The sequence below is a fragment of the Symphalangus syndactylus genome, chromosome 20 (genome assembly GCF_028878055.3).
Source record: "Symphalangus syndactylus isolate Jambi chromosome 20, NHGRI_mSymSyn1-v2.1_pri, whole genome shotgun sequence".
Classification (NCBI taxonomy): Eukaryota; Metazoa; Chordata; class Mammalia; order Primates; family Hylobatidae; genus Symphalangus; species Symphalangus syndactylus.
The window spans coordinates 57,834,294-57,862,157 of record NC_072442.2 but is presented as its reverse complement, the minus strand read 5'-3'; the positions used below and the strand labels follow the sequence as shown (position 1 = coordinate 57,862,157).

Genomic DNA, 27,864 nt, shown 5'->3' with positions numbered 1-27,864 from the left:
TTTTTGGCAGATAAATTTTTTATCTCCAAAAGTCATAAGTACAAAATGGAGTGACAAAGATTTTCACATTTTGTGCATTTCTTTGGTCACCTTTCAGCAGTTAGATAAATTACTCTTCACTTATGATTTTTGTGTGAACCTCCCGGCTCTTCACGCGCAGCTTGTTGACCTGGGACTCAGCAATGTCAGCCCGTTCCTCGGCCTCCTCCAGCTCGTGCTGGATCTTGCGGAATTTGGAGAGGTTGATGTTGGATTGTTCCTCCTGTGAATGGAAATCCATTTATGAGGGAAGAAAGTTCAGAATTTTTCCATTCTTAGGTCAATGGAGCTTGAATTTCCTTTTTACTTAAAGATGATTCACTCTAGCAGATATTTTAAGAAACCTAGAGAAATGCTCTTGAATTTTTATTTTTGTTATTTTTGCATTAGCTTCTTGAACTCATAGATAACAAGGAAGGACAGGTGACCTTTGTATCTGAACTTTTAGAACAGCAGAACATCCTAGAGCTACTACTAAATATGCCAGGTGTCCAGCTTTGTTTTTCTTTTTTTTTTTTTCAGAATCCTGAGAATGGAACCAAACCTTTTAAGAATGCAAGTATGCAATCTATACCAAACCAAACCATTAAGCCTGAATATAAGTTATTGCCATGTGAGTATAAATTATTGCCACTTAAGTTTAGAAATTAAGCAACAAGTTTGTTTCCTAAAATAGTCTGAGCTGTCTCTGATTATATTTAAATATATAGCAGAATTTGAGCAGGTCGGTTCTAGTTTAGTCTCTGGTAATCATTCTTATTTAAAAGTCTCAGTAAGAACCTCCAAAATGTGGCATTCAAATTTAGAACAGACATAAAGCTTAGAATCATTAAATAGTATAGCTTGAGAAAAAACCTCAGCTTTTCCTCTTACAGATGAGGAAAGTAGGAACTGGAGAAAGATAAAGCAATTTGTCCAAGGTACGGACAGTAGTTTGTGTGTGTGTCTGCGCACACAAGTGTGTTTGTTTTCTCTCCCTCCCTCGTTTCTCTCCATTCCCATCTTTTTCTTTCTCTTACCCTAGATGTCAGGGGTAAAATAAAAACCATCAATGAACAGAGGAACTCATTTGTGATATGTAACTATGCATATTTATATGTAGGAAGTTGAAACTATTTGGTTATTAATCCAGATGAATCATGGGATATGGAAATGAGATAAAGTGGAGTGTTAAGAATCTACTGATTTGAACATAACCAAGACCTTCTGAGTTTCAGAATCTTATATTTAACTATTTACTTGACATGTTCACTTGTGTATATATGGTATTATGTATCTAAAACAGAATTCCTGTTTCTTTGTTGCCCTGCAAATCTGTTCTTCCCTTTGTTCGCCACTTAAGTGTTACATCATCCACCTGGTTACTCAAACCATAAACTTGATAAATTACTCTTAATTGCCTTTCTTTCATCTCCCAAGTGCAACCTATTAGCAATCTTGTAGTTTCTACCTCCAAAATATGTCCTGAATTTCTCCACTTCTCTCTGCTCCACTCTCTTACCCAAGCCACAGAACCAACCTGAAAAGCTTCCTAACATGTCTCTCTGCACCCACTTGTGTTACCCAATAACCCATTCTTTACATAGTATCCCGAATGTTCTTTTTAAAAAATATAGATCAGGTAATGACTCACCCACATTAAAACCCTCCCTGGCTTCCCAGTATCTTATTGTTCTTACCATGGCCTGGAAGACCCTATGAGCTGCCTCCTGCCTGGCTCTCCAGCCCCAGCTGTGGTGCTTTCCTCCTTTTTTTGTCTGCTTCTTGAGCCAGACTCTTTTCCACTCAAAAGCTTTGCATTTGCTCTTCCCCATCTCTAGAACATCTTCTGCTGGCTTGTCAGGCGGTTGGTTTTACCTCAGCCTTGGACCTCCATGTAGCCACTTGTTTTCTTTTGATCCTTCCTCATTTTACTCGTCTTTTCTTTTGTCACTTTAAACTGGCCTGGTCATGTCTGAGAAAAATCACCCCAAGGGGTTGTGAACTCACCGCTTCTTCAGCTTGTCTCTTGTAGGATTTCACCTTTGCTTGCAGTTTGTCCACCAGGTCCTGGAGCCTGAGAATATTCTTGCGGTCTTCCTCAGTCTGAAATAATGTTTTCAAGAGTAAGTTTCTTGAAAGTACAAATATTACATTTTGTCATACATATGGCTTTTAATCCCATGTAGACTAAAGTGAAAACCTAGACAGGCCATTTTCCTTACTTGGTAAGTGAGTTCCTTCACTTTTCTCTCATGTTTGCGTAGACCCTTGACAGCTTCAACATTGCGCTTCTGTTCACTTTCAACTTCACCTTCAAGTTCACGAACCTACAAGAAGATGGACATTTTAAGGACATTCATTTGACCAATTTCTGCTTCTTCACATGACCCACATACTTCTTTTACTCTGCTTTATATGTAGTTTTTAATGCCCTAGTTCAGTTTTCCTTATTATGAGCTTTTGGGCATGAAGGAATAGCTCTCCCTCATCTCGGTATGCCCCACATCATCTAGCAGTGCTAGGTATTCAGAATCATGTGTTGGATTGGAATGAGATAGGAATACATGCTGATTAGGAGACCCACCCTGGCCTCCAGTTTCTGGATCTGCTTCTTCCCACCCTTCAGGGCCAGTTGCTCAGCCTCATCCAGACGGTGCTGCAGGTCCTTCACCGTCTGTTCCAGGTTCTTCTTCATCCGCTCCAGATGGGCGCTGGTGTCCTGTTCCTTCTTCAGCTCCTCAGCCATCATGGCAGCCTAATTCGCAGTAAAACAGAATGGGTTAAGACAGCTAAGACAGCACGTTAAGATTCAAGTTTGACCACCACTGTGTTACCCTTCACTCACATCAGTGATGGCCTTCTTGGCCTTCTCTTCTGCATTGCGGGCTTCCTGGATGATGTCTTCCATCTCTCCCTGGATTTGGGAAATGTCTGTCTCCAGCTTCTTCTTGGTGTTGATCAGGCTGGTGTTCTGTTTAAAATGTGAAATTTAGAAATATTAGGCACATGAGAGAAAAATTAGGAAGCCTCATGTTCTAATGAACCCATAAACGAATTAACTAAATGAATGCATTAATATTCCTCCTTGTTTCATAAATTATCTGAGTTGACATATGTTTAAAAGACAATCAACTGGCCGGGCGCGGTGGCTCACGCTTGTAATCCCAGCACTTTGGGAGGCCGAGGCAGGTGGATCACGAGGTCAGGAGATCAAGACCATCCTGGCTAACACGGTGAAACCCCATCTCCACTAAAAATACAAAAAATTAGCCAGGCGTGGTGGCGGGCACCTGTAGTCCCAGGTACTCCGGAGTCTGAGGCAGGAGAATGGCGTGAGCCCGGGAGGTGGAGCTTGCAGTGAGACGAGATTGCGCCACTGCACTCCAGCCTGGGCGACAGAGTGAGACCCCGTCTCAAAAAAAAAAAAAAAATACAATCAACTATGGATGTTATAGTTCAGATAAACAAAAATATAGATAATCAAAAAAATAAAATATTTTAAACTTTATCCTTCATGAAATCTTATAAATAGATTTCTTAATAGTACCAAGATTTCAGCAAGAATGTCATTTTCATACCCTTGTATTTGTTACTATTCTATTATTACATGCACCTGGGTGTGCAGGAGCTGAACACGCTCACTGGCATCCAGGAGCTCCTGTTCTGCGATTTTCCTGCTTCTCTCTGTCTGTTCCAGAGTGGCCCGCAGCTCCTCAATCTCAGCCTGCAGCAGGTTGGCTCTGCGCTCCACCATAGCCAGCTGCTCCTTCAGGTCCTCCTGGCTCCGTAGAGCATCATCCAGGTGGAGCTGGGTATCCTATGGAACAAACCGTCATTGAGACACCATGTATTCAGGGTTGCAGGCAGCCCAATTGTCCTGGGACCATCTCTTGGACATATTTACCTTGAGGATGGCTTGGGTGTTCCTGTAGTTCCTCAGGGCCTCAGCAGCCATGCGGTTGGCATGGTTCAGCTGGATTTCCATTTCATTGAGGTCTCCCTCCATCTTCTTCTTGAGCCTAATGGCATCATTCCTGCTCCTGATCTCAGCGTCCAGCGTGCTCTGCATGGACTCCACGATTCTAATGTGGTTTCTCTTCAGCTGGTCAATTTCCTCATCTTTTTCAGCAATTTTCCTATCGACCTCAGACTTGACTTGGTTCAACTCAAGCTGGATGCGCAGGATCTTTCCCTCTTCATGTTCAAGAGATGCCTTAATGACAGCAAGAGGTGACATTAGTAGGGTAATGGAAGTGTGTGTATTCGAGAGATAAGAATGATTTATCCTTCATGGAACCTTATTTATAAATAGATTTCTAAGTAGTAGTAAGATTTAAGCAAGAGTGTCATTTTCATGCCTTTGCATTTTTTTGCTATTCTCTAACACACACACACTGTCTGCCTTTGTGCTGCCATCATACATTTTTATTTTGTTGTTATAGAAATTTCTACAAATTATTGAATGTTATTGTTGATTTTATATGCTTTTATCTCCCTAGGTAGATTGTGCCCTTGAAAGCAGGGCCTTTAACTGATTCATCTTTGTTTGCTCAGTGTGTAGCACAGTTCCTGACATATGGTTATGTTGGTTGTATGCATGATCAGTTCTCCATTCTCATCCCTAGTTCATGGAGCAAAAATTATTTTTCGGTTCTCTTGATTCACCATTCCTTGCATTTAATAGACCCCAATTCCTCTTCTAATTGGTTTAGAGTATGCAATAAAATGCTTACCTCTGCCTCCTCTAAAGCAGCCTGAAGTTCAGACTTTTCTTGCTCAACTTGCTTCTTTATTTTTTCCAGTTCATGGATACGCTTTCCTCCTTCTGCAATCTGTTCAGTGAGATCAGAAATCTCCTCTGTTGGTGAACAAAAAATATAGAAATTTGTTTATAGATGGAAAAGATTCTTTCAAATCTTTTATTGTTAAAGAAAAGGTAAAATGTTCTCACGTTGCAAATTCTTATTTTCCCGCTTCAAGGTTTCAAGTTGGTCTAAAGATTCCTCATAAGCATTCTTAATCTTAAATAGTTCTGTGCTGAGTGAGCGGGATTCCTTTTGAGAAGCTTCAAGTTCAGCATGAGTTTCTTCACACTTCTGTTTCCATTCTGCCAGGATCTGAAGGTCAAGGAATGGACAAGAAATTTATTGGACAAAATTTGATGAGATAAAAACCATCTATTCTAGCACTTCTCAGAGTTGAGGTGTTCTGGGATTGAAAAAAAAATTACGAATGAGAAGGATAGAAACCACAGGAGCACTTCCCCTCTTCACAGACAGCTGCTGATGGGTCAAGAGCTACTGAGAACAGCCCTCAGATTGTTTGAATTGGGCACACTGAAGGTAGCAGGCTATTGTTAATTCTGTGTTGAAAGTTGAAGCAAAAACTGGAGAGAATACCTTATCGAAGTTCCTTTGCTTTTTGTCCAGGGCGGCACAGGCAGCATTTGTCCTCTCAACATCAATCATGAGGTCCTCAACTTCATTCTGGAGCCTCTGCTTCGTCTTCTCAAGGGAAGCACATTTGGCATTCACAGCTTCTACATGTTCCTCAGCATCCTGCAGACGCTGAGCCAGCTTCTTCCTAAAAAGTGAAATATGGGCAATAAAAGTGAACGGCTGTCAACTGAATTGGGTGTTTCAAAGTGGGTACAAGAGAGTGAATTCCACAATCAGACTTCTTTAATACTTTGCTTCTCAAGCTTGTTTTGTAGGTCCAGTTCTATATTAACTCATTCCCGTTATCCTACCACCAAATACCAAAAACAACCCCAATTTTGGTATTGCCGTACTTCATAGAGTGGCTTTAAGGCCATCCATGACAAGTATGAGCTAACATTTTACCCTTCCAGGTAGCTGGCTTATTCCTCTTCTATAGAATATTAATATCTACCTTGAATTACTGGTTTGTTTTTCTGTGTCTCCACATAATTTTAGTCCCCAGAGGGAAAGTCTGTACTGTACTAATCTTTGTATTCTTGTAGGCTGTCCAACATATTAAGGGCTCAAATGTTGGATAAATTGAATTCAAATGAAATATACTTGATTTTGTCTGTCTAATTGTATTCCTTATTTGTGCTAGTTTTTAATTAATCCATTAATAATAAAGAAGCTTTCCCACATCAATATACATTTTGCATCGAGAACTCCTCTCAGAATCTCTTCTAAGGCATCTACCAAAACATTAATTCCAACAATATGGCTGTATATGGTCCCAGAATGTTTTTTCCCTAGTTTTTCGTATTTTTTGAGAGCAAGGAAACTGTTTGCCCTTATAGTTCCATTTTAACTAAGTCTGGAACATACTTGGCCTCCTCCAGCTCCTCTGTGCGCTGGATGGCGTCTGTCTCGTATTTGGTCCTCCACTGGGCAACCTCACTGTTGGCCTTGGACATTGCTCTCTGCAGCTCGGCCTTGGCTTCCTGCTCCTCCTCATACTGTTCCCGCAGCAGGTCACAGTCATGGCGGGAGGACTGCAGGGCATGTGCCAGGGCACTCTTGGCCTGAGAACATAGAGATTGGTGACTTAATTTTATATATTTAAAGTGATGTTTGATTCCTGATCTCCTATAGGCCACCAGAAGAAAGTCTGTAAAAGTAAGCGAAAAACAAATAACAAGAACAATAATGACAAGAACGACAACAATAAGTGGAGCTTACCTTTATCTCCTCTTCAAGTTGCCTTTTCAGTTCCTCAATCTGTTGTGTAAAGGCTTGTTTGCCCCTTGAGAGCTGTGAAACTAATGTATCCTTTTCATCTAGCTGGCGTGAATATTCACCTGTAAAAGACCAAGTCCAGAAAACTCAACCTTACTTTGGAAATTAAAACTCTAAAATAAAAACTTGAGCAGGGAAAGGGAGCCGAGTTTGAAACTTGATGGAGGGCATGGGTGACAACAAACCACCAACATCCGCTTTAACCCTGATAAGTAGATCCATGTAAAAATTAGAAGCATGGAGAAATTTGAGGCATATTACATGCTTGTGAACAGCACAAAAGATTTCAAGAGATATTTATGATTATTTGATCATAGTCAAAATTGATGAAGAAATGTGAAAAAAATGTAAATCAAGCCAACAAAATATTCTAGTACTTTTTACTTTATGTAAGGCAGTAGTGTCTAATTTGCCTTCCATTGAAAGTTGGTTGAAACAAAGGATTTATACTGTGGAAAATAAGAGACTTTGGGCAATTTCTTCTGTAAGTAGAAATGATAGTCAAAAGAAATTCTGGAAAGATTTTTATATTAAGAAATGATTAAGTAGTCTCCCATCCCCAGAATGAATTGGTTTCTGGATAAGTACTTTCCAAACTAAATGGCATTTACACATGTCTTCAATTTTTTAAGTACCATAATGCAGAAAATGCACTACATTATGTTAGAAAGATAGGAAAACCTTTCCACACCATTTTTAAACTAGTTATCTTGAACTTTATCTCTGGCATTTAATAAGAATTATAATAAATATTTATTCTGAACTTTGTTATAGAAAGAACAGTATTTGAATACCAAAAGTGTAGAGTCATTTTCCAACACTTTAACCTGCCTATTACTTTAATAGCCTAAATTACCCATAAAACAATTTCCATTTTGTTACCTCTACTTGGGGAGATAGAACTTTGTTAGAAAGTTGGACAAGTCAGTAGGAGGGGGAATAAATGCAGAGACTTTTCCAATTTCTGTAATCAAAAATCTACAAATCTTACTTGAATGCTTCTCAGGTGGGTTGTGGTCTTGAATATTTCCCTACTTAACCATGTTAGTTACAAGTAATTGGCAAGACTTCAGGAAAAAGACTGGAGTAAACATTCTTGGACAAGTCGCTTCATCACTACCATAATCCACTGTCTTTAAAATGGGGATAGTATTACACAGACTAATGAGGAAAATAAAGTAACACATGGCTTGCGAAAGCATTTTGAAAAGTGAAAAGAGGTACTGTAAGGATACACTTTGTTTTTGATAACTTTTTGATTAAAGCCGAATCTCCCTTAAAGTCTTCAAAAATAAAAGGGCCTGATTCTATTTCTCTCTCTCTCTCTCTATAAATATAAATATATGTATATAATATATATGTATGGATATATATATACACATACATATAGACATGTATTTCTCTCGTATATATATGAAAGAAAGCAACCTCATGCCAGTGGTCAATAATGTGTTCATATTAGTGGGGATCTCCCAGGGAGGTAGTATATGATCTCAAGCAAATAAATGCAGAGTTTTTCAGCAGATTCACCTGCATGTGCATGCAGGGTGAATTTGTCATTCAAGGTCAGTACTGGTACATGGCCCACCTGATTCTGTTTGCAGGCGCGCTCTCTGTGCTGTGAGGTCGTTGATCAGCCGCTGCTGCTCCTCTTCCTTGGTCTTAATTTCACTCAGTTGATCTTCTAGAGCGCGGCACATCTTTTCAAGGTTTCCCTGCATTCAAAAAGTGGTAGAAGGCATTTCAAGTAAGTAGTTGGACCAAAGAAAGTTTCAGTAATCTAAACATTCCATAGGAGCTGCAGTACTCATTTATTTTGAGAAGAAACTATCTTTACAAACAAAACCAGCAAAGGTCTTAGATTGTGATGGAAAGAGTAATAAGATACATAGTCCAAGCATACAGCCACTGAATTGCTTGTTAATCTAACTACTTAACTAAATTGTTAAGTTTCTCATATCCGTGATATGAGAAAAAGGGTGCCTGATTTAGTCATGAGACGTTTTTGAGATACAAATCATATTCGTGCTAAAGGGAAAAACAAAAAACCAAATAATCAATGTGAAGTGTTGATTGTACCTTAGCTTTGGAGACAGTCTCCATGTTACTAGCAAGGTCATCGATCTCCATCTTCATCTCACTCTTCTCCTTCTCCAGCTTCTGCTTCACTCGCTGCAGGTTGTCAATCTGCTCCCCAAGCTCGGCCACGCTATCTGCGTGCTTCTTCCTCAGGGTGGCCGCCGTGGCTTCATGCTGTAGGGTGGCCTCCTCCAGGTCCCTGCGCATTTTCTGGAACTCAGCCTCCCGCTTCTTGTTCATCTCAATCTGGGCTGAAGTGGCCCCACCGGCTTCTTCCAGCCTCTCGCTGATCTCCTCCAGCTCCCGGGAGAGGTCAGAGCGCTGCTTCTCTGCTTTGGCCCGGGAGGCCCGCTCTGCCTCGATTTCCTCCTCCAGCTCCTCAATGCGGGCCTGGGAATGGTGAAAAATATTAATACGAACTCACCTTCTTGGTGTCAGTAACTTTTTGATGTTTAATTAGCCTGGTGAGAATCATTTAACGTACTTGTAACTCCTTGATTTTCTTCTGCAGCTGCATTGCAAGGGCTTGTTCATCTTCAATCTTGCTTTGCAGACCGCTCATTTCAAACTCTTTCCTATTAGAAAAGCCCTTTATGTCAGTCTCAGAAATATTAAGAGTAATTTCCCCACAAAACTGTTGTCCTAAAACTGCTTACTTTTTAAGCTTTTCATCAAGTTGTTGTTTGTCATTTTCTATATCCATTGTGGATTCTTGAGCCAATTTTAGGTCTCCCTCTAGTTTTCTCTTTGCTCTTTCTAGATCCATCCGAATTTTCTTTTCTTGTTCCAAAGATCCTTCTAGCTAAAAGTTAATAATCCATGAATACGGTTCTTAGAATGGTACCACCTTTTGACCCAGATTAAGTTTTTAAACATTATATCTATTCAGCAAACTATTTTTCTATGAATTAGGCAGATTTGTCCCACTGACTCCACTCTCCTTGGCATTTACCTAGTCGAAAAAGTTATCGTTTAAAAGGTAAAATGTGCCTCTTTTTCACATGGTTATAATAAGCTACTAGTGAGACATTATGCCTTCTGCATCTCCCCACTGGAATCCAATACTTTTCCAGCTGGGATGGACACCACGCTAATACTTCCAAACCATGAACTTTTTTAATGCCTCCCTTACTCAGGCATTTTCAGTGGGTTCTCTATTAGATATCAGATCATGTTTAAAGCCAAACTTATCTTCCACATTGCTAATTCTGAGTGTCCTTTGTTGCTGTGAGAGAAAACCTTATTGATCATTACAACTTCTTTGCTGCTGCTATGCTGCCTGCTTAGAACACCCTGCCTCTTCTGTAACTGCACATAGCCACTTGTCTTTCAAGCCCAGCTAAAGACGTGTTTTGCTTGTATAGCTTTTCTTTGTGAACACATTAACCTTCCTTTCCCTCAATTCTTTTTACCCATATTGTCTATTATTCATAGTTAACTTTCTTTATTGATTTTAAAAACTTTCTTGTGTGTACATCTTAGTCCTTGTAATAGGGATGATATTCCATATTCCTCATTCATAGGAGGCACTTGATAAGTACTGACTGTATCATGACGACACAAACTCATGCTTACTTAGTTTGCTACAAAATTTAAAAAATCATGTTTATATAATGTTAGGCTTACATCATCCACTTGTTGTTCAAGTTTGATTTTAGCTTTGGTCAGGGTGTTGACTTTGTCCTCTTCTGCCTGCAGGTCATCCAGGGTCTGCTGGTGGGCCTCCTGGAGAGCCTTCTTCTCCTTGGTCAGCTTAGCGATGGTTTCGTCCAGACCTGCCATCTCTTCTGTGAGGTTTTTCACCTACAAAGGTGAAGAAAGTAGCTTAGTTGTATAAAGCAGCTTCGTTAGGTGGCAGAACCTCTATAGAGTACTGTAGAATATGGTTGATACCTTGTTTTCTGTGGCATGTTTCTCCTTCTCAACCTTGGCCAGTGTCAGCTCAAGGTCATCAATGTCTTTCTTGAGTTCTGAACATTCATCCTCCAGTTTCCTCTTCTTGGCTGTCAGCTCAGCATTGATCTCTTCCTCATCCTCAGCTCTCTCAGTCACCTCTTTGATTTTGGCCTCTAGCTGGATTTTGGTTTTGATCAGCTGGTCACACCTTTCCTCTGCATCAGCCAAGCTGTCAGCTTCCTGAGAAAAGGCAATAGATATTTTAGATTTTAGTTTCCTAGACATTTTCAGATTTTATTAATATGTTGAAACCAAACAAGTAAATTGTTTTAAGGCTTCAGGTTAATTTTTATTAGCTTTCTACCATTCAGTAAATATTTATTGGGCACTTATGAGTCTGGTGATAAAAAAAGGAACTTAAGTCATGGTTCCTGGTGAAATTATGTTACAATTATATTTGCTATAACATATATAATGTGTTGGTATATAATTTCGGGTCAGCCAATTTTCTTTATTTAATATTTATTTTCAGGAGCATTCAATATATGAAAAACCAAGAGACAAAAGGATTGGGTTTCTAGCAGGTTGCTAGGAGAGAGGGGTACTATCAGAAAAGTGCCTTGAAAGGAAGAAATGTCATCCAGTGACAGAGTAAACAAAGGGAATGGAACATGTTCAAGGTGATGCTTAGAGAAGTAGCAAGCATATTTCTCATAAGAAGAAAGAGGAGTTGGGATAAACTGTGAGGGAAGGACCATGTCTCTCATTCAAACTTGCATCCCTGTCTGGAACTTCACCCAATATTTATTAGTGGATAGTTGATAGAATATTGTTAAACAGAGGTTTTATAATACTATCTGCAAAGGACAGGTATATTCTTGGATAGATTATCTCCTGTTTCTTGAAGACATGATGAACCACTCCTCAATGTGGAAAACCCTGATCTATACAAAGTACAGGAAAGTCACAGTACCAACCTAGGTATTTGCAATTCATCATTCTTTAGATTTTCTAAGTATGTGTCCCAAACTTGTAGGCACAGTGGGACTAGTCAATTCCCTTTCTGAATTCAGAGAACTGGGAGGGCAACTTTTAATGTTTCTGCTGTTGGTTTTGGTGGCAGCAATTGAACTGTCTTGTTATTTGCATTACAAAAATGGGTTAGATAGTGGCTCTTGATGAAATATTTCTCTCCAAGCCTCTGGATAGTTACTGGGACATTAGAATAAGAATATCAACCCTATCTCTCATATTTTGCATAAAAACAGACATTATCTATGGAAGGCATTGCCATTATCCTTACCAGAAAGCATTGCCATTATTCTTGCCATAATCCTACTCTTTCAGGTACTAAAAAGTTTCTAAAAATAAAGTTGAGCAGGAAGTTGCTCGGGGATTGTAGATACAAAACTCAGAATATTGATTTCAAGTTAATGCGTTTTCATCAAAGTCTCCTTCCTCACTGACAATATTTTTCTTTTTCACAGCTCTTATATGCATTTTTCAGTAGGGAGAATTTAGGGAGCAAAGCTCACTTTATTTCCTGTTCACATTCTGCTGTGGAAAACAACAGAGCGGAAGGAAAAATGCTTTTATTTTTCCCTTCTTGACATCAAAGAATCCTACCACAGTGATTTTTAGTAATATTGTGTATGGAATTCTATAGAACATTCTAAGGAGTTGTGGATTATTAAAGATTCATAACCTGTCCCTTATTTGGTAGAATCTAGGTCTCTCCTTAGTGACCACTGAGCTGAAGTTTTAGCATCAGATTGCAGGAAATGACTTCGGGATACTCACAGCTTGAACCTGGAGTTGCAAGTCATTTTTTTCTTGCATCAGAGTAACCATTTTTTCTTCCAGCTCTTTCCTTTTTGCCTCGGTCTTAGCCAGCTCTTCTTTGGTTTTCTCAAATTCTTCCTTCATGTTGGCCATCTCCTTCTCTGTCTCTGCACTCTTGAGGAGGGGTTTGATCTTGAAATACAGCTTCATCCAGGGCCAGTGCTTCACATTCATGAAGGCACGGACATTGTACTGGATGCAGAAGATGGACTCTCTGTCATAGGAACAGAAATGTCCAAATCAGATTATAATAAGAAGCAGAATTAAAACGCCTAAGATGATGAGTTAAGTAAAGAATTCTTATTAATACCTTCTTTCCACCATTTTCTGGTACTCCACTCTTGCCAAGAACCCTCTGCACATGGCCTGGGTTCGGGTAATCAGCTGTGCCAGCTTCTCATCTCGCATCTCCTCTAGGAGCCCCAGAAGACCAGCTTTGAAAAAGACCTATGTGTGGGAAGAATTTCAGATCAGAAAATTTACATAAAGTTCAAAGGAACAGAAATAGCATCAGGTAGGATTTACAGAATATTACCTTGGTGTGACCAAATTTATACTGGGTGTGGTCAACATCAATGGACGCCAGGAGCTTCTCGGAAGCCTTCTTGCTATCGATGAATTGTCCTTCAGGGATAGCACTTGCATTTAATACCTTGTATCTGTTTAAGCCAGACAAAAAAATGATATGGCTGTTGTCACAGGCAGGAGATCTTCCTGTCTGGCTATAGAAACAACATAGCCACTGGGTAATCTGAAATAAACAAGAAATCATATCTACCCCTTTATCTATCCTCTGTTTATTCAAAGGACTTCAGAGTTTTCTTATGTCAATACGGAGTTTGTTAAGTGAGTTTATCTTCTCTTCAATTTTAAGAGGAGGTATAAAGGATTCTTTCACTGAAAAATGTTTAAAAAGTAATAAAAACCTCTTAAAATAATTTACAGCAAAAATGTCTGACCTCTGTTTGAAGTCTGCATAAAGGATTCTGCTTGGGAAGCCTTTCCTACAGATGCGAATGCCTTCCAGCACACCGTTACACCTCAGCTGGTGCAGGACAAGCTCATGCTCCATGGCACCTAAAAGAATGAACCCACATGCCATACTTCGTGGTCTATTGCAAACACGCTGGAGCTTGTCTGGATATCAGAAATGTCTTACCAGGAGTTTTAGTTTCATTGGGGATGATGCACCGCACAAAGTGGGGGTGAGTGCTCCTCAAGTTGGTCATCAGCTTATTCAGATTCTCCTGTGGAACCATGTGAGTTTATACTTTAAAAAATGTACTGTTTTCTACATTTATATTTATCGACATAATTATTGAGATCTATGACAGTGGTTTAATTCTAATGAATAGTATCCAGATGAAAATTTTCTGGAATCCAATTTCTGGAATTTCCACATTCTTAATATGTCCCCCTATTTTCTGTTGGTGTGCATTAGAAACATAGTTTTCTACTTGCTGTTGAAGTGACTGTTCGCTGCTGTTGAATTTCCTAGTATATGTTTTAAATTCACTGTGACACCCTAAATATATGGAAATACTCTACCCATTCTCTTTTTGCCTGGATACATGGTCTGATTTTACTACTAATCAATGCCTTCCTCTAATTCTCCCACTTTTTTCTTTGTCTTTTCTTCTTCTTCTTTTTTTTTTTTTTTTCCTGAGATGGAGTCTTGCTCTGTTGCCCAGGCTGGAGTACAGTGGTACAATCTTGGCTCACTGTAACCTCTGCCTCCCAGGTTCAAACAATTCTCCTGCCTCAGCCTCCTGAGTAGCTGGGATTACAGGCACATGCCACCACCCCCACCTAATTTTTGTATTTTTGGTAGAGATGGGGTTTCACCATGTTGGCCAGGCTGGTCTCGAACTCCCGACCTCAAGTGATCCACCCGCCTCGGCCTCCCAAAGTGCTGGGATTACAGGCATGAGCCATGGTGCCCAGTCACACCCACTTCTTTCTTTACCTGACTTTCACTTGTATCTGTGTGTCTATCAAATGCTTATTCCTTGCCATAGATACAGAGCTGTGTCCTCCTGCTTATTCCACAGAAAGTGGCCTTTATTAATGCCTATTCTGGGAATTGGTAGAAAACTGACAGCCATGTTACCAAGCGTAAGTTTTCCATCTTTTGAAAATCCTGGTTTTTCCGAATATCTACAGCATCAGTTATTAAAGATGGAATCAGAAATAGGATTGCCAAAACAAAAATAGACTTTTCTTTTTTTCCTTTTTTTCGTTGAGATGGAGTCTTGCTCTGTCGCCCAGGCTGGAGTACAGTGACATGATCTCAGCTCACTGCAACCTCTGCCTCCTGGGTTCAAGCGATTCTCATGCCTCAGCCTCCTGAGTAGCTGAGATTACAGGCGTGCACCACCATGCCTGGCTAATTTTTATATTTTTGGTAGAGACGGGGTTTCATCATGTTGGCCAGGCTAGTCTCGAACTCCTGGCCTCAAGTGATCTGCCTGCCTCGGCTTCTCAAATTGCTGGGATTACAGGCGTGAGCAACTGTGCTTGGCCGTAATTTTTTTTAAGTGCTATTTATTATCACATCTGGTTTCTTATTTTCTTCTTTTGACTCGGGCTCCAATTCTCACCACTGTTCTATCTTTAGCTTTCAAAATCTACTCATTTCGGTTCTATACCAATGTATCTTTAAGCACCTAAATCACTTGGAGGCTCCCAAAGCCTCAAGCAAGTCTCAGCTTTACTTAATCCTATCCCACTGGAGTCTTTTAAGTGTTAAATGACCTCATTCTCAGGCCCCAGCATCGAATTTTGCCGTCTGCTACTGACTTCTGCAATTCACTTTCATCTCCCCTGACCCCTGTGTCTTCTGAATAGTGAGGTATCTCTTCCAAACTATCCCCAAGCTCCCTAAAACTGTTTTACCACTACCAGCTGAACTATCTCGTTGAGTCACATCAGTTCTAGAATCCTTGAAAGGTTAGTTTTTTCCCCGACACCATAGAGTATATTAATATCCTAAATCTAATTAGACAGAGAAAATGAAGTTTGTACCCTGAAGAGAGCAGACACGGTCTGGAAAGAAGAACCCTTCTTCTTACCACCTTTCTTTCCACCGCCAGCCTCTGAGGGGAAAAAGAAGGCAATCATAGGACAGCCTTTCTCTGTTTTTTTTTTTTTTTTTTTTTTTTTGTGACGAAGTTTCACTCTTGGTTGCCCAGGCTGGAGTGCAGTGGCATGATCTCGGCTCACTGCAACCTCCACCTCCCGGATTCAAGCGATTCTCCTGCCTCAGCCTTCTAAGTAGCTGGGATTATAGGCACCTGCCACCACGCCCGGCTAATTTTTGTATTTTTAGTAGAGACGGGGTTTTGCTATGTTGACCGGGCTGGTCTTGAACTCCTGACCTCAGGTGATCTACCCACCTTGGCCTCCCAAAATGCTGGGGTTACAGGCACCGCGTCTGGCCTCTGGTTATGTTTTATACATTAGGTAAAAGATTAATTATATTGATAATTACCTGCTTCTGCTGCCGTTGCCCCAGCAAAGAGGAGAGCCAGAGTCTTCATTGCAGACTTCTGGTACAGCCCCACCACAGTCTCATTCAGGGGGTCCTTGTTCTTGTCCAGCCAGCCGGCAATGTTGTAGTCCACGGTGCCAGCATAGTGAATCAAAGAGAAGTGGGCCTCAGGCTTGCCTTTGGCAGGCTTGGGCTTCTGGAAGTTATTGGATTTTCCAAGATGTTGTTCATACAGCTTGTTCTTGAAGGAGGTGTCTGTTGCCTTGGGGAACATGCACTCCTCTTCCAGGATGGAGAAGATGCCCATAGGCTGGAAGAATGAAAAGAAATAAATGCCACTTGAATTCTGTCTGCTTATAGAAATAACATGTAACATTAATAATTATCCCATCTGAGTAAATTCACCCTTTAATTCTACAGAGTTAATGAAAACTCGTTCCTTTGGTCAGAAGCCATTAACTTAACAAATATTTATTGGGTGCTGATCAGGAGCCACGTGCTGTGTCAGGCTCTGGGATATGACAGAGTAAGACAGATGAGGGCTGTGCTCCTGTAGAGTTTGTGTCTTTACCCCAAAGACCTGAGAGCAGTATTTCTCCAAGTGTGACTTGCAAATTAGCTGCATCAGAATCACTTGCTCAAAATGAGGATTCCGATGTTTCATCCTACACTTACCAGAAAATATTTCTAGGGGTGAGACGAGGGAAACCTGCAGTTGTACCAAGTATTCTTGGGGAGTCTTTCGCACACTGGATTTTAAAAGCCCCTGCTTTAACGTACAGTAGTAGAAATTCATACTTCAAATGCAGTAATAATGACTTTAGGATGACAAAAAACAGTAAGTAAAAAATATTCTAGTCAGTGCACTTTTTGTAAGGAAAGATGACTTTAAATGTAAGACTTTGTATTGCAAACTGTGGGTAAGTGTTGTGTTCTGGACTCTACAGAAAATATTTAATCTCCTTTTACCAGAATATCTACTTCAGAGTTGGCAAAATAAGGAATTCTCCTCATGTTTTTCACAAGTAGAAATATTTAGCCATTGCCTATATCAAGATTTTATGATTTTATTTTAAATACTATACAGCAGTATGATCTGTGGTCTGCAAAATGCAAGCCAACCTTCTCGATGAGCTCGATGCAGGCAGCCAGGTCCATCCCAAAGTCAATGAACGTCCACTCGATGCCTTCCTTCTTGTACTCCTCCTGCTCCAGCACGAACATGTGGTGGTTGAAAAACTGTTGCAGTTTCTCATTGGTGAAGTTGATGCACAGCTGCTCCAGGCTGTTGAACTAAATGAGTTGAAAATACAAATTAGCATTCAATTTATAATGAAATCTTCTCTTTGAAAGGGGTGATTTTTTAGTTAGCCAAATTGCCCTTTTAGGATGGTATCGTTTTGTCCTACCTATACCTACGCAATGAAGTTTTTGCTGCTGTTAGCATACTTGTTAAAATTGTCTCTTTAACACCCGTCAACAAGCTCTGAATGATGCTTTCCTATGCAATAAAAAAAGTTGTTTGGAGCTGGAGGCCATTATTCTTAGCAAACTAATGCAGGAACAGAAAACCAAATACTGTATGTTCTCACATGTAAGTGGGAGCTAAATGATGAGAACACATGGACACATAGAGGGAAACTGCACACACTGGGGCTTATTGGAGGGTGGAGAGTGGGAGGAGGGAGGGGATCAGAAAAAATAACTCATGGGTACTAGTCTTAATACGTGGGCGACACAGCTTACCTTTGTCACAAACCTGCACATGGACCCCTGAACTTAAAAGTTTTTTTAAAAAGTCGTTTGGTTTTTATAGTATTTGTTTTTGTTAGAGGTTTCTTAATGATTATGATTATGTTGTAAGCTAGCTAAGTTTGCTAGATCTGAGCTATTATGGTCTGTATGTTGTCCTTAATAATAAAAATTCAACAGCTAATATTTGGTGAACATTTACTCTACAGTAGACACTATGCTAAGTGCCTTGTATAAGTTACTGCATTTAATCCTCACAGATACCTTTGTAAGTGGTATCATTTGCTCATTTCATGGGTGAGGAAACACTATTAGGGAGGCTAAGTAACTTGTGTAAGACCATGGTAGTAAGGGTCATGGCAGGAACCCCAACATTTTGATGCCAGAGCCAGTGTTTGTAACTATTCCTAGAACTTGAGTAGACCTGCCCTGCTTTATTATTTGGGACACCTACATAGAAACACAATTGAGGATGCCCTTGTTTAAGGGCACTATCACCATACACAAAAGTCAAAGGAGTTCTATGAGGGGGATGAATCTGGCAAGCATATGCGAAGTGCAAGAAGCCAGTCACAAAGAACACATATTATCCGATTCCATTATAAGACATGTCCAGAATAGCCAAATCCAGAGACAGAAAGTAGATTGGGGGTTTCTGTGGCCTAGGGGGAGGACAAAATAGAATTTCCTGTTGGGATGATGATAATGTTCTGAAATTGTTATGATGATAGCACGTACCTGTGAATATACTAAAAACCATTGAATTTTATACTTTAAATAGGTGAATTGTATGATATGTTAATTATATCTCGATAAAGCTGTTACTTCAAAAAAAAAAAAAAGCTCAAAATGATTGCAAGTACCCTGTCTTTAGTTTTCTTATTTTAAAAAGTGTGGATTGCTTTTTCTGTTCCTGCTTAATGACAGATTATTCCTTTCTTTCCACGTTGGCTTGGAAATGTCTGGAAGTGCCTCCGTTTCTAAAATTTCATCTAGTTTCAATCAGTCCATACATAGATAAAAGTTTAGAATTGCGACCTCTAAATGAGACACATCTGAAATACTGCTGTCAAGCGGAGGATTGCAGTAGCCCTATTTGCTAAGCTGTGTAGCAGGTATTCTTTCTCAGACAGACAAATTTGAGTTTATTTACGATGCCATTTCTTTTTTTTTTTTTTTTTTTTTTTTGAGACGGAGTCTCGCTCTGTCGCCCAGGCTGGATTGCAGTGGCGCGATCTTGGCTCACTGCAAGCTCCGCCTCCCGGGTTCACGCCATTCTCCTGCCTCAGCCTCTCCGAGTAGCTGGGACTACAGGCGCCCGCCACCACGCCCGGCTAATTTTTTGTATTTTTAGTAGAGACGGGGTTTCACCGTGGTCTCGATCTCCTGACTTCGTGATCCGCCCGCCTCGGCCTCCCAAAGTGCTGGGATTACAAGCGTGAGCCACCGCGCCCGGCCATTTACGATGCCATTTCTATACTCAGTACCTGGGTATTGCAGAGGTTATCCTAATAATTAAACACATTTCATTTCTCGGCAAACAGAATCTCGAAGTCTTTCTTTTAAAGACTTTGTCTTCTCCACCGCCATCTTTGATCCTATTGTTGCCCTCAGTATCTTACCGTTTACTGAGTGCTGCCTGCATGCTTGGGGACTGTGTTAAGAGCTGAAAATTCAGAAATCTTGAAACTAGCAGACAGATCTCAGAAGTGAGTCTGTGATCTGGAATGCTAAATGCTTTACCTACAGGTCCTAGTTGAATTTGCCCAATGATCAATCAGGTACCATTCCCATTATTACACAGCTAGTAATTGGCAGAGCAGGAGTTTGAATCCAGGTCTGTCTCATTCCAAAGTTCATTTCCTTTCATGGTCTTTTGGTGCTCTTTCATGTGTCAGTTAAGTTTATAGTGTAGCTATTTTTCATAGACCCTTTCCATAAGTGACTACAGTCATGTTCTATGACCGCAGCAACAAGCTTGCTTGTTGGAAGCTTTTTTGGTACAAGTTTTCTGCTAACTCACATCAAAGATCTCAAAGCCAGCAATGTCCAAGACCCCAATGAAGTACTGCCTGGGCTGCTTGGTGTCCAGCTGCTGGTTGATGCGGGTGACCATCCACAGGAACATCTTCTCGTAGACAGCTTTGGCCAGAGCACCTACTGCATTGTACACCTTCACAGATAAAGTTTGTTGGTGTTATTAAAGACATGTCATGAAGGCCTCGGATGTGTGTGATTCATTGAGGTCATGCACTTACCTGCTGCACAGTTTGACCTTTGGTGACAAACTCATTGCCGACCTTGACCCTAGGGTAGCAGAGGGCTTTGAGCAGATCTGCAGAGTTCAGATTTTGGAGATAGGCTGCTTTGTCAGCAACTGCAGAAACATAATTCAGATACCCAATATGACTTACTCTGGGACCCACAGTTCAAAGGGGCATAGTATTAAGTAAATAACTTTGTAGAAAGTCTGTGTGTGGGTACATCTGAGTATATCCATCAGGAGCTCAGCTGTAAAGAAGACTTGAGTTTTGGAATGGACATTTTTGCCTTTATTTTCTCATTAAACCCAGATGGAGATTCATTTGGTACCTTCAGTGCCATCTGGCTCAGCTTGCTCCTCACGCTGCTTTTGCTTGAATTTCATGTTCCCATAATGCATCACAGCCCCTGTGAGCTTATAGATGGACACTCTTTCATCTGAAGTGAAGCCCAGAATTTCAATGGCACTCTACCAGGAGAGATGAGAAGACAAAGATTAGGGCACAAGAGAATTTATACTGTATCCTTTACACACATATAGACGGCTATTATTGCCATTCCCATGCATAATGGATTTTAAATTAAAATTCATGTATAACTTACATCTGTAGCCATCAACTCTTCTTGGTCATCAATGCTGGGCACTGTGATCTCCCCTTGACTGACGAAGGCGTAGTCATATGGGTTGGTGGTGATCAGGAGCATTTCTGGGTCACAGAATTCAGGGCATATGTTTTACATTAGAAGATAGTACAGTGACAATCTTCTAGCTATGAATTTATTTCTTACCAATTAGATCTGGCTTCTTGTTAGACATGATCTGATAAAAAATATGATAGCTTCTTTCAGCCTTTAGCTGGAAAGTAACTCTAGACTTCTCCAGAAGATCTGCAACGGATAGTAGACATCAGATTATGGGGAAAAATTACACAATGTCCTGGAGTGATTTGGGGACTTGGGATCATTAGCTAAATCTCACTGGCCTCTTGAGATTTCAACTGAATGTTCCTGTGAAGTACCACATATCATGTCTCTACAAACACTATTGCAGTTCCTCCTGCCTCCTGGGAAAAAAAGTGAAATATGCTTGGCTCAAGATATTCACTTCTCATACAGAAGATCCTTGACATTTGGAATATAATTGAGTCCTGAGACTCCCTCTGCAGGGTCCTGTCACCATATAATAGAGGGATTACTAAAAGCAACAGTATTAAAGCTCAGACTAGGAATAAGTCACATGTCCTCAATCCCTGGATAATTTGTTTACTTCTAGTGTTAGTTTTTTTCTTAAAAAAAAATTGAAATCATTCTGAGGCTGGAATACTTTGGACATGCCCAGCAGTTCCTGGCAGTTTCCACAGAAGCATTACCTCATGACTGGAGTGGGTAAAGCATACTGTGGGCTATGGATAAGACTGACATTAACCACAAACATGTTTGGCAGCAGACTGGTGCTTTACAAGCTCCATGTTCAGCAGGAGCTGCAAAGTGTTCCTCCAAACCAATATTTGTCATTCTTGGATTCTATTTAGGAGGTCCTGTTACTCACATGTTTCAATATCAGCAGAAGCCAGTTTCCCTGTCGTACCGAAGTGGATCCTGATGAATTTACCCTTGTAAGTAAAAAGGATGATGTTATACCCAAAGCTTGAAGTACGCAGTAGCGATGCCATTGAAATAATTCAGACATACTTTCTCCGGCATCTAAAGGCAGAGAAGACCCTTTGGCAACCAAGAGACTTACAAAGCGAGAGGAGTTGTCATTCCTCACGGTCTTGGCGTTGCCAAAGGCTTCCAGTAGGGGGTTGGCACTGATGATTTGATCTTCCAGAGTCCCCTGCAAAGGCAAGAGCAGTTGTTGCATCTGGGGCTTGGGAATTTCCTACCTGAGAGTCCCAACAGAGCCTGGATTCTGACTGTGACAATCAGACACACCTGAATTTTGCCAGAAGTAACTTCTTCCTTCTTCTTATCCCCAGTAACCGCAATTGTTGCAAAGTACTGGATGACACGCTTGGTGTTCACAGTCTTCCCTGCACCAGATTCTCCACTGTCAAAGACCAAACACATGAGAAATTAAGCACTGTGACAAATAAAACTACAACTACCTCATGCCTTTGTCCTTATATCTCTATTAGAGAGCCTTTTACATCTTTATTTTCAGCCTACATATAGCTCATATTATTTCTTTTGCTTTGCACTGACAAGAAGTAGAAAAAATCAGTCATTATTCATTTAACACGTATTTCTTGAGTGTTTATAATGTGTCAGCTTTTTTTCTGGGTGCTGAGGCCTGGGCTTGAGGGGTCTGAAAAGCAGCTACTCAGCACCTCTGTAGTGAATGGAGCAATTAGTAGGAAACTCTATGAAACGTGCATGTGTTTTTCCATTTCCTCGGACCAGAGACATGGCTCAAGTTTGGTCTTTGAAGGAATGGACATTCTCTAAGTGGGCCTTAAAAATGAACTGCTAGTAATATTTCCAAACTGCTGTACCTTTTGAAGGCTGTATGCTGCTCATTGCACTGTACTGGTTCCAGCCAAGCTCATTTTACACTTTCTACACACCGAAAAGTTCTGTGGAACTTTCAAGACCAGCAAATGAGGTGATTTAGAACATTATTATTTTACATTCTAATGCAAGGTAAACCTTAAAATAAAGCTAAACCAATATCTAGTTCCAGGTTGATCATTCAGTGCTTTAGTAGGGAACATTAACTAATTTCTTTTTTTGGTTTGTCATTTTTCCAGCAAGAACAAACTGCCAATAAATCTCAGAATAGGAATACATACGTGATCAAGATAGACTGATTCTCCCGATCTAGAAGAAAAACAGTGGAAAATCAGCATATGTATCAGTTATACAAACAAAACTTTCTATAGGGAAACAGGGCATTTGAGTATAAGTATCATGTGTTCAGTGGGGTTTTTCAATATATTATGGTAAAGTTATAGGTGTGTCCTGTTGGTTTAATATAAAGAGCAGTATTCTCCGAAGCTAGATACATTCCGTAGTTGTCATCTGTAGATTTCAATGGCATGCTGTCTGCTAATTAATGCATATAGCTGAAAAATGCATAATATGCCAAAGGCTTGGACTGTCATTTAATAGATTGAAATAGTGTTAATCAAGCCATGACTGAGATTTTGTTTCTAAATGTGTCAGTTGACTTCACAAAGAGAAAAAATTTAGTATCTTATGGCCACAGACTAACTTCAATATAGCTTCGATCAGCCCTCCCAAAAGTGTACCATTGTGTTAAAGAAAGATGAGGTAAGAGAGGATGCCTCAATCAAAATAAAATCTTTCTAAGGGGGGGAAACAATTTCTGTTTACATGTGTGTAGCCCCAAAACATCATCTTCATTCAAACAGAGGATATCATCTCTGAGATGTACTCTGATAACTTTAAAGAGATGAAAGTACTTGTAAAAGTATCTAATTTATAATTAACATGAAACTGAGGCACCAGAAGGATTGAACTCCTATTTTTCATTTCTATTCAGATAATATATGATTTATACGATTCAGTTGTTACTTAATCTTGCCTCTTATTACTTAAATATATAAAATAAATTGTGTGTTTCCAAGCAAGGAGACCATAAACAAATTAAACTTAATGGGATGGAGTAATAGCATGGCCTAGTAAAGTCAAGGAGGTGTAATCAGGAGAGCTGAGTTTTAATACGAGCTTTGACAGTATATACTTCTCTGTGCTTTAGTCACCTCTGCTGAACAATCAGGGGCGTGAATTGGGTTTTTTTCTAAAGGCCTTTTATTAGTTCTAACATTTTGTGATTATGGATGGTAAAATAATTCATATGAAAACCAGCTGAGCCACTCACCAGTCAGCATGAACTGATAGGCATTGTCAGAGATGGAGAAGATGTGGGGTGGGGCCTCCTGGCGCTTTTTGCCTCGGTAGGCTGTCACCACCTCTGCATTATACACTGGCAACCACTTGTAGGGGTTGACAGTGACACAGAACAGGCCTGAGTAGGTCTGCACCCAAAAAAAAAGGGAGGAACAGAATTATTTGATGGGGACCTTAATCACCTACTACTTTTCAAAAACTATTAACTACTCTCATGAGTACAAGACCGTGAGAAAGAACTCACATAGATCATCCAGGCTGCGTAGCGCTCTTTGAGGTTGTACAGCACAGCAGGCTCGTGTAGATGAGTCATCATGGCCATGTCCTCGATCTTGTCATATTTGGGAGGGTTCATGGGGAAGACTTGGTCATCTTTCACCGTTACGGTCTGTCCAGTCAAACAAGAGAGGCCAGATCAAAAAATAAGTGCTAACTTAACCCAAAATGAGGCAGAGTCTAATCAGCTCCAGGTGTTTTTACTCACAGCTCCAGCTTCGGTCTTAGCTGTCACCTTCCCCCCTTCCCTGCTCTGCACTGTTGCTTTCACAAAGGACTCCTTAGGGTCCACCACAAAGACTGATGTCTTGGCATCAAAAGGCTTGTTCTGAGCTTCAATTCGCTCCTTTTCAGACTTTCGGAGGAAAGGAGCAGCCTCCCCAAAAATGGCCATCTCAGAGTCGGAACTCATGGCTGCAGATTATTGATGGCAGCCCAGTTAAGGACCCTGGCTGGGAAAGGAAGAAAAGAAATTGTAGAAATTAAGAAACCGGACCATTAGATTCACATTTAAAACTTTTCAAAAAAATTTACTGACCAATTGAGTGCTTAGCGTTGCATTGGGTATGACCACCTCCCTGGCTTGGTTGAGGATAAAATGTCAGTCTCCTTCTTCTGTGCCAGTGCTGACAGATACTTAATCATGCATTTGGAAAGACACTGTTGTTTCTGGCTCACCTATTGCAGTCTCTTAGCTGCTTTCTCTGTTTCATTTGTTATGTATATTAATCTTTATAAGCTCTCTATCATTGGCTTATGGAGAACATAAAGCTATAATGGTGGCAGGATAGTCTCCAGTTCTTTCACTTTAGTTTTTATCTTCCCAACTGGATTATAAGCACCTTGCAGGCAGGGAGCACTCTTCTTTTTATGGTATCCTTCACACCTCTTAGAACAAATGCTGGACGTGGAGAAAGGCTCAAAGCTGGCTTGGTGAATTAAAAGAACAATAGGAATATGTTGCTATAATTTTAGGAGCTATTCTGTACATGACGGAAATATTTTCATTATAAACTTGGGAGTTACGAAGACTTCCTAATATACAGGAAAGCAGAAATGTGTGGATCTTTGTTTTGCATTGTTAAAAAATATTCTATTATCCATCAGTTTCTGTTGTCTCTGTATAATAATTTTGACAAACTCAACTTCTTCACTGATCTTTAGCATTTCTCAAATATTTATTATAAAACATTATTACCTATGTTTTCTTGCTTTATTATTAACATTTTTATAACAATTTCACAAAACTTGTTCTTTTCAGGATCCCCGTCTTGCCACATTAACTAGCATTCATTAATGCTGTCAATAATCTTCATGTATATTCTACTTTATAATAATAAAGATACCTTTTCCAGGGAAGCTCATTTGGATACATTTCTCCCATTGGAACTATATTGACTCAGATAACGTAATTAAAATGCTTCATCTTGCTGAATATGCTGACAAACATGTTTCGTATTGTGTGTGTGTATATATACATATGTGTGTGTGTGTATATATATATTCGTTAATTTTTATTTTACAGATTGTGAAACAACATGCAGATTTAAGCAACTTTTCCAAGGCAAAGATTCAGACCATTCTGTTTATCCAATTAGACATCATCTCTCATAGGTTTTTATATTTATAGTGCTGAGGAAAAGCCATAGTATAGAAAATTTAGATTTTCTCTATAATTAACACTTTGAAATGTTATATTGCATATTGTAATGCAGTCATTTAAAAGATAAACTACAATGCTGGAAATAGTGAATGAAATTCACTATTGTGAATAAAATTCCCAAAGACTCTGAGAAAGCATTTTCATATATTGCAAGGTATATGAGTTAAGAAGAACCAGTTTCTAAAGTCATTCTCCATTTTTTAAGAGAAGTGCGATCAACCATGAAATGGAAATGATTTTTTTTTTATCACTCCCCTCACCCCGCCCCCACCATTGTCCAAACCACTGCAGAAGATTCCTTGCACTCTGTGAGGAATGAGAAAAAAAAAATCAGAATCTTACCGTAGAGATGCGACCTTAAAGTGGATCAGAACTGTAAGAAAAAGAGCAAACCTCTTCTGATTAAATTATAACAGTTCCCAATTATAGAATAATTCTTAACTGAGAGCCAGGAAATGACTGGGAAGACTACAACATCTAATTAAAATTGCTACGGAGTAAGCTGGTGTTTCACTGGCAGGACTGCCAGGGACAATGGGAGCCAGTATGTGTGGCATGCACGAGGGCAGCCAGACATCCCTTACCGTCCTCCAGACAGAGCCCTGTCCTCACACACACTTACCTTGAAGCTTTATGAGGAGAGACAAGTCATACTCATTCCAAGGGTACTTTTATAGGCTCAAATATGGAAAACACGTAACCTCCTCCTCTTTCTTAAAACATATTTGGCAAAACATGTTTTTGGCATTGAAGGTCTCCAAGCCTAATTCCCCTCATATTAAAGATGTTTGGATATAATTAGAAATATTTCCTCTCATATTGGGTTAAGTATATGAATCAATCTCCTATAAATAATTTGAGTCGTTGGCAATCTTAAAGTTGTTGGCCTTTGGAATGTAAGGTGTTGTTTCAAAGACAGCTAAGTTCTGGAATCCCTGGACTTTGTTGCCTACTGCTCTTCTGTTTCACAGAGTCGCCTGTGTGAAGTCTTTTCAACTGCCTGCGCAGTTACAGATAGTATACTCGGGAGGAAAGCTTCTGCTCTTTAGCAGAGGGTTATAAAAACATTGTTGCTTTCTCTCAAAAAGATTTCCTTTTTTTTTTTTTTTTTTTTTGCAATTTATTGTGCTTTTTCAAGGTTGCTTGGAAATTTAATTTTGAAACTTGCTTCATGAAGGGCAGCCAAAGATAGCTTCTTTTGTTTCCTTCAATCAGTCGCCTCTTATTCATTGTCAAATCATTCCACCGGCACTTCAGACTTGCTCCGAAATTGCATTGCCTTGCCAAACAGAGATGTCCTGCTTCTCTCTTTTTTTTTGGTGCCCAAGTTGCTTGTGAAATCTTGTTTCCTCTATGAAACTCAACATAAGAAAATATTGGAAACAGGGCATTTCTCTGTCTAAATATGCAGCATCGATGATTTTTCCTCTGTCAGCTGTCCATGGGATATATTTAATATTTTGCTTACAAACAATACCTGAACATTGTTTTCTATTTTAATTTTAATTTTTTAAAAAAGTTTATTTCACTGTCTTGGTGGCCTCGTGTCTCTCTCTGTCAGCATTGTCTGGCTAGGACTAGGACAACATTTGCTTAATATACCTGGTTTTGCACCCACATCTGTATTATTGTACTTATATCTCAATTGATTTAATGGCTATAGCTTGCCTTATGAAAGAAGATATCTGGATATACTAGTTGTAAAGGTCACATAGTTTTATTACCATAAGGAATCATCTAATTCATCTTCCTCGTTTTACTAATAAAGCAACTGAGATCCAAAAAATAGAAGAGAATCTCCACAAATCACACAGCAGTTTAGACTCTGGTCATCTGACTTGCGGTCCAGAGTACTCACTTGTGACACACTTCTACCTGGGGTAGATTAAAGTCATAAGGAAGGGCATTGCAGGGATGTGCCTCTGAGAGGGCCTTTCCTAGCCATCTATTAGCCTGCTTTGTTACCACAGGTACCTAATTTTACTTTCTTACAT

The 27,864-nt window shown here is 39.9% G+C and overlaps 1 protein-coding gene across 2 annotated transcripts; it reads right to left on the bottom strand.

Annotated features, from left to right (window-relative positions):
• Positions 1–26,515, bottom strand: LOC129470462 (myosin-1). 2 transcript variants are annotated; one of them, XM_055258314.1, is made up of 40 exons: positions 26,493–26,515; positions 26,213–26,243; positions 24,416–24,659; positions 24,176–24,319; positions 23,903–24,059; positions 22,851–22,878; positions 21,994–22,108; positions 21,803–21,895; positions 21,608–21,671; positions 20,848–20,946; positions 20,662–20,765; positions 20,389–20,527; positions 20,055–20,173; positions 19,820–19,969; positions 17,167–17,337; positions 16,045–16,354; positions 15,579–15,649; positions 13,714–13,801; positions 13,514–13,631; positions 13,090–13,213; positions 12,865–13,001; positions 12,513–12,768; positions 10,710–10,952; positions 10,443–10,619; positions 9,473–9,618; positions 9,301–9,391; positions 8,817–9,206; positions 8,326–8,452; positions 6,681–6,799; positions 6,327–6,523; positions 5,421–5,604; positions 4,973–5,138; positions 4,755–4,879; positions 3,926–4,234; positions 3,635–3,838; positions 2,867–2,992; positions 2,606–2,776; positions 2,244–2,348; positions 2,029–2,124; positions 1–262 (listed from the first exon to the last, which is right to left on the bottom strand). In XM_055258314.1, the coding sequence occupies exons 3-40, from the start codon at positions 24,617–24,619 to the stop codon at positions 110–112; spliced, it is 5,820 nt and encodes a 1,939-aa protein (XP_055114289.1). In that variant the 5' UTR covers positions 24,620–24,659; positions 26,213–26,243; positions 26,493–26,515; the 3' UTR covers positions 1–109. The 2 variants fall into 2 exon arrangements, with proteins under 2 accessions (XP_055114289.1, XP_055114290.1); XM_055258315.1 differs by lacking the exons at positions 26,213–26,243; positions 26,493–26,515 and having other exon boundaries at positions 110–262; positions 15,579–15,646; positions 16,039–16,354; positions 24,416–24,619.
• Between the last annotated feature and the right edge of the window lie 1,349 nt (positions 26,516–27,864).

Coding starts and splice junctions, on each gene's coding strand:
- LOC129470462 (XM_055258315.1), bottom strand. CDS start 24,619: ATGAGTTCCGACTCTGAGATGGCCATTTTTGGGGAGGCTGCTCCTTTC. Junction 17,338..19,819: donor CTGGCTTTGAGATCTTTGAT/GTGAGTTAGCAG, acceptor CAACTCATTTAG/TTCAACAGCCTGGAGCAGCT. Junction 6,524..6,680: donor AACTTGAAGAGGAGATAAAG/GTAAGCTCCACT, acceptor CTATGTTCTCAG/GCCAAGAGTGCCCTGGCACA.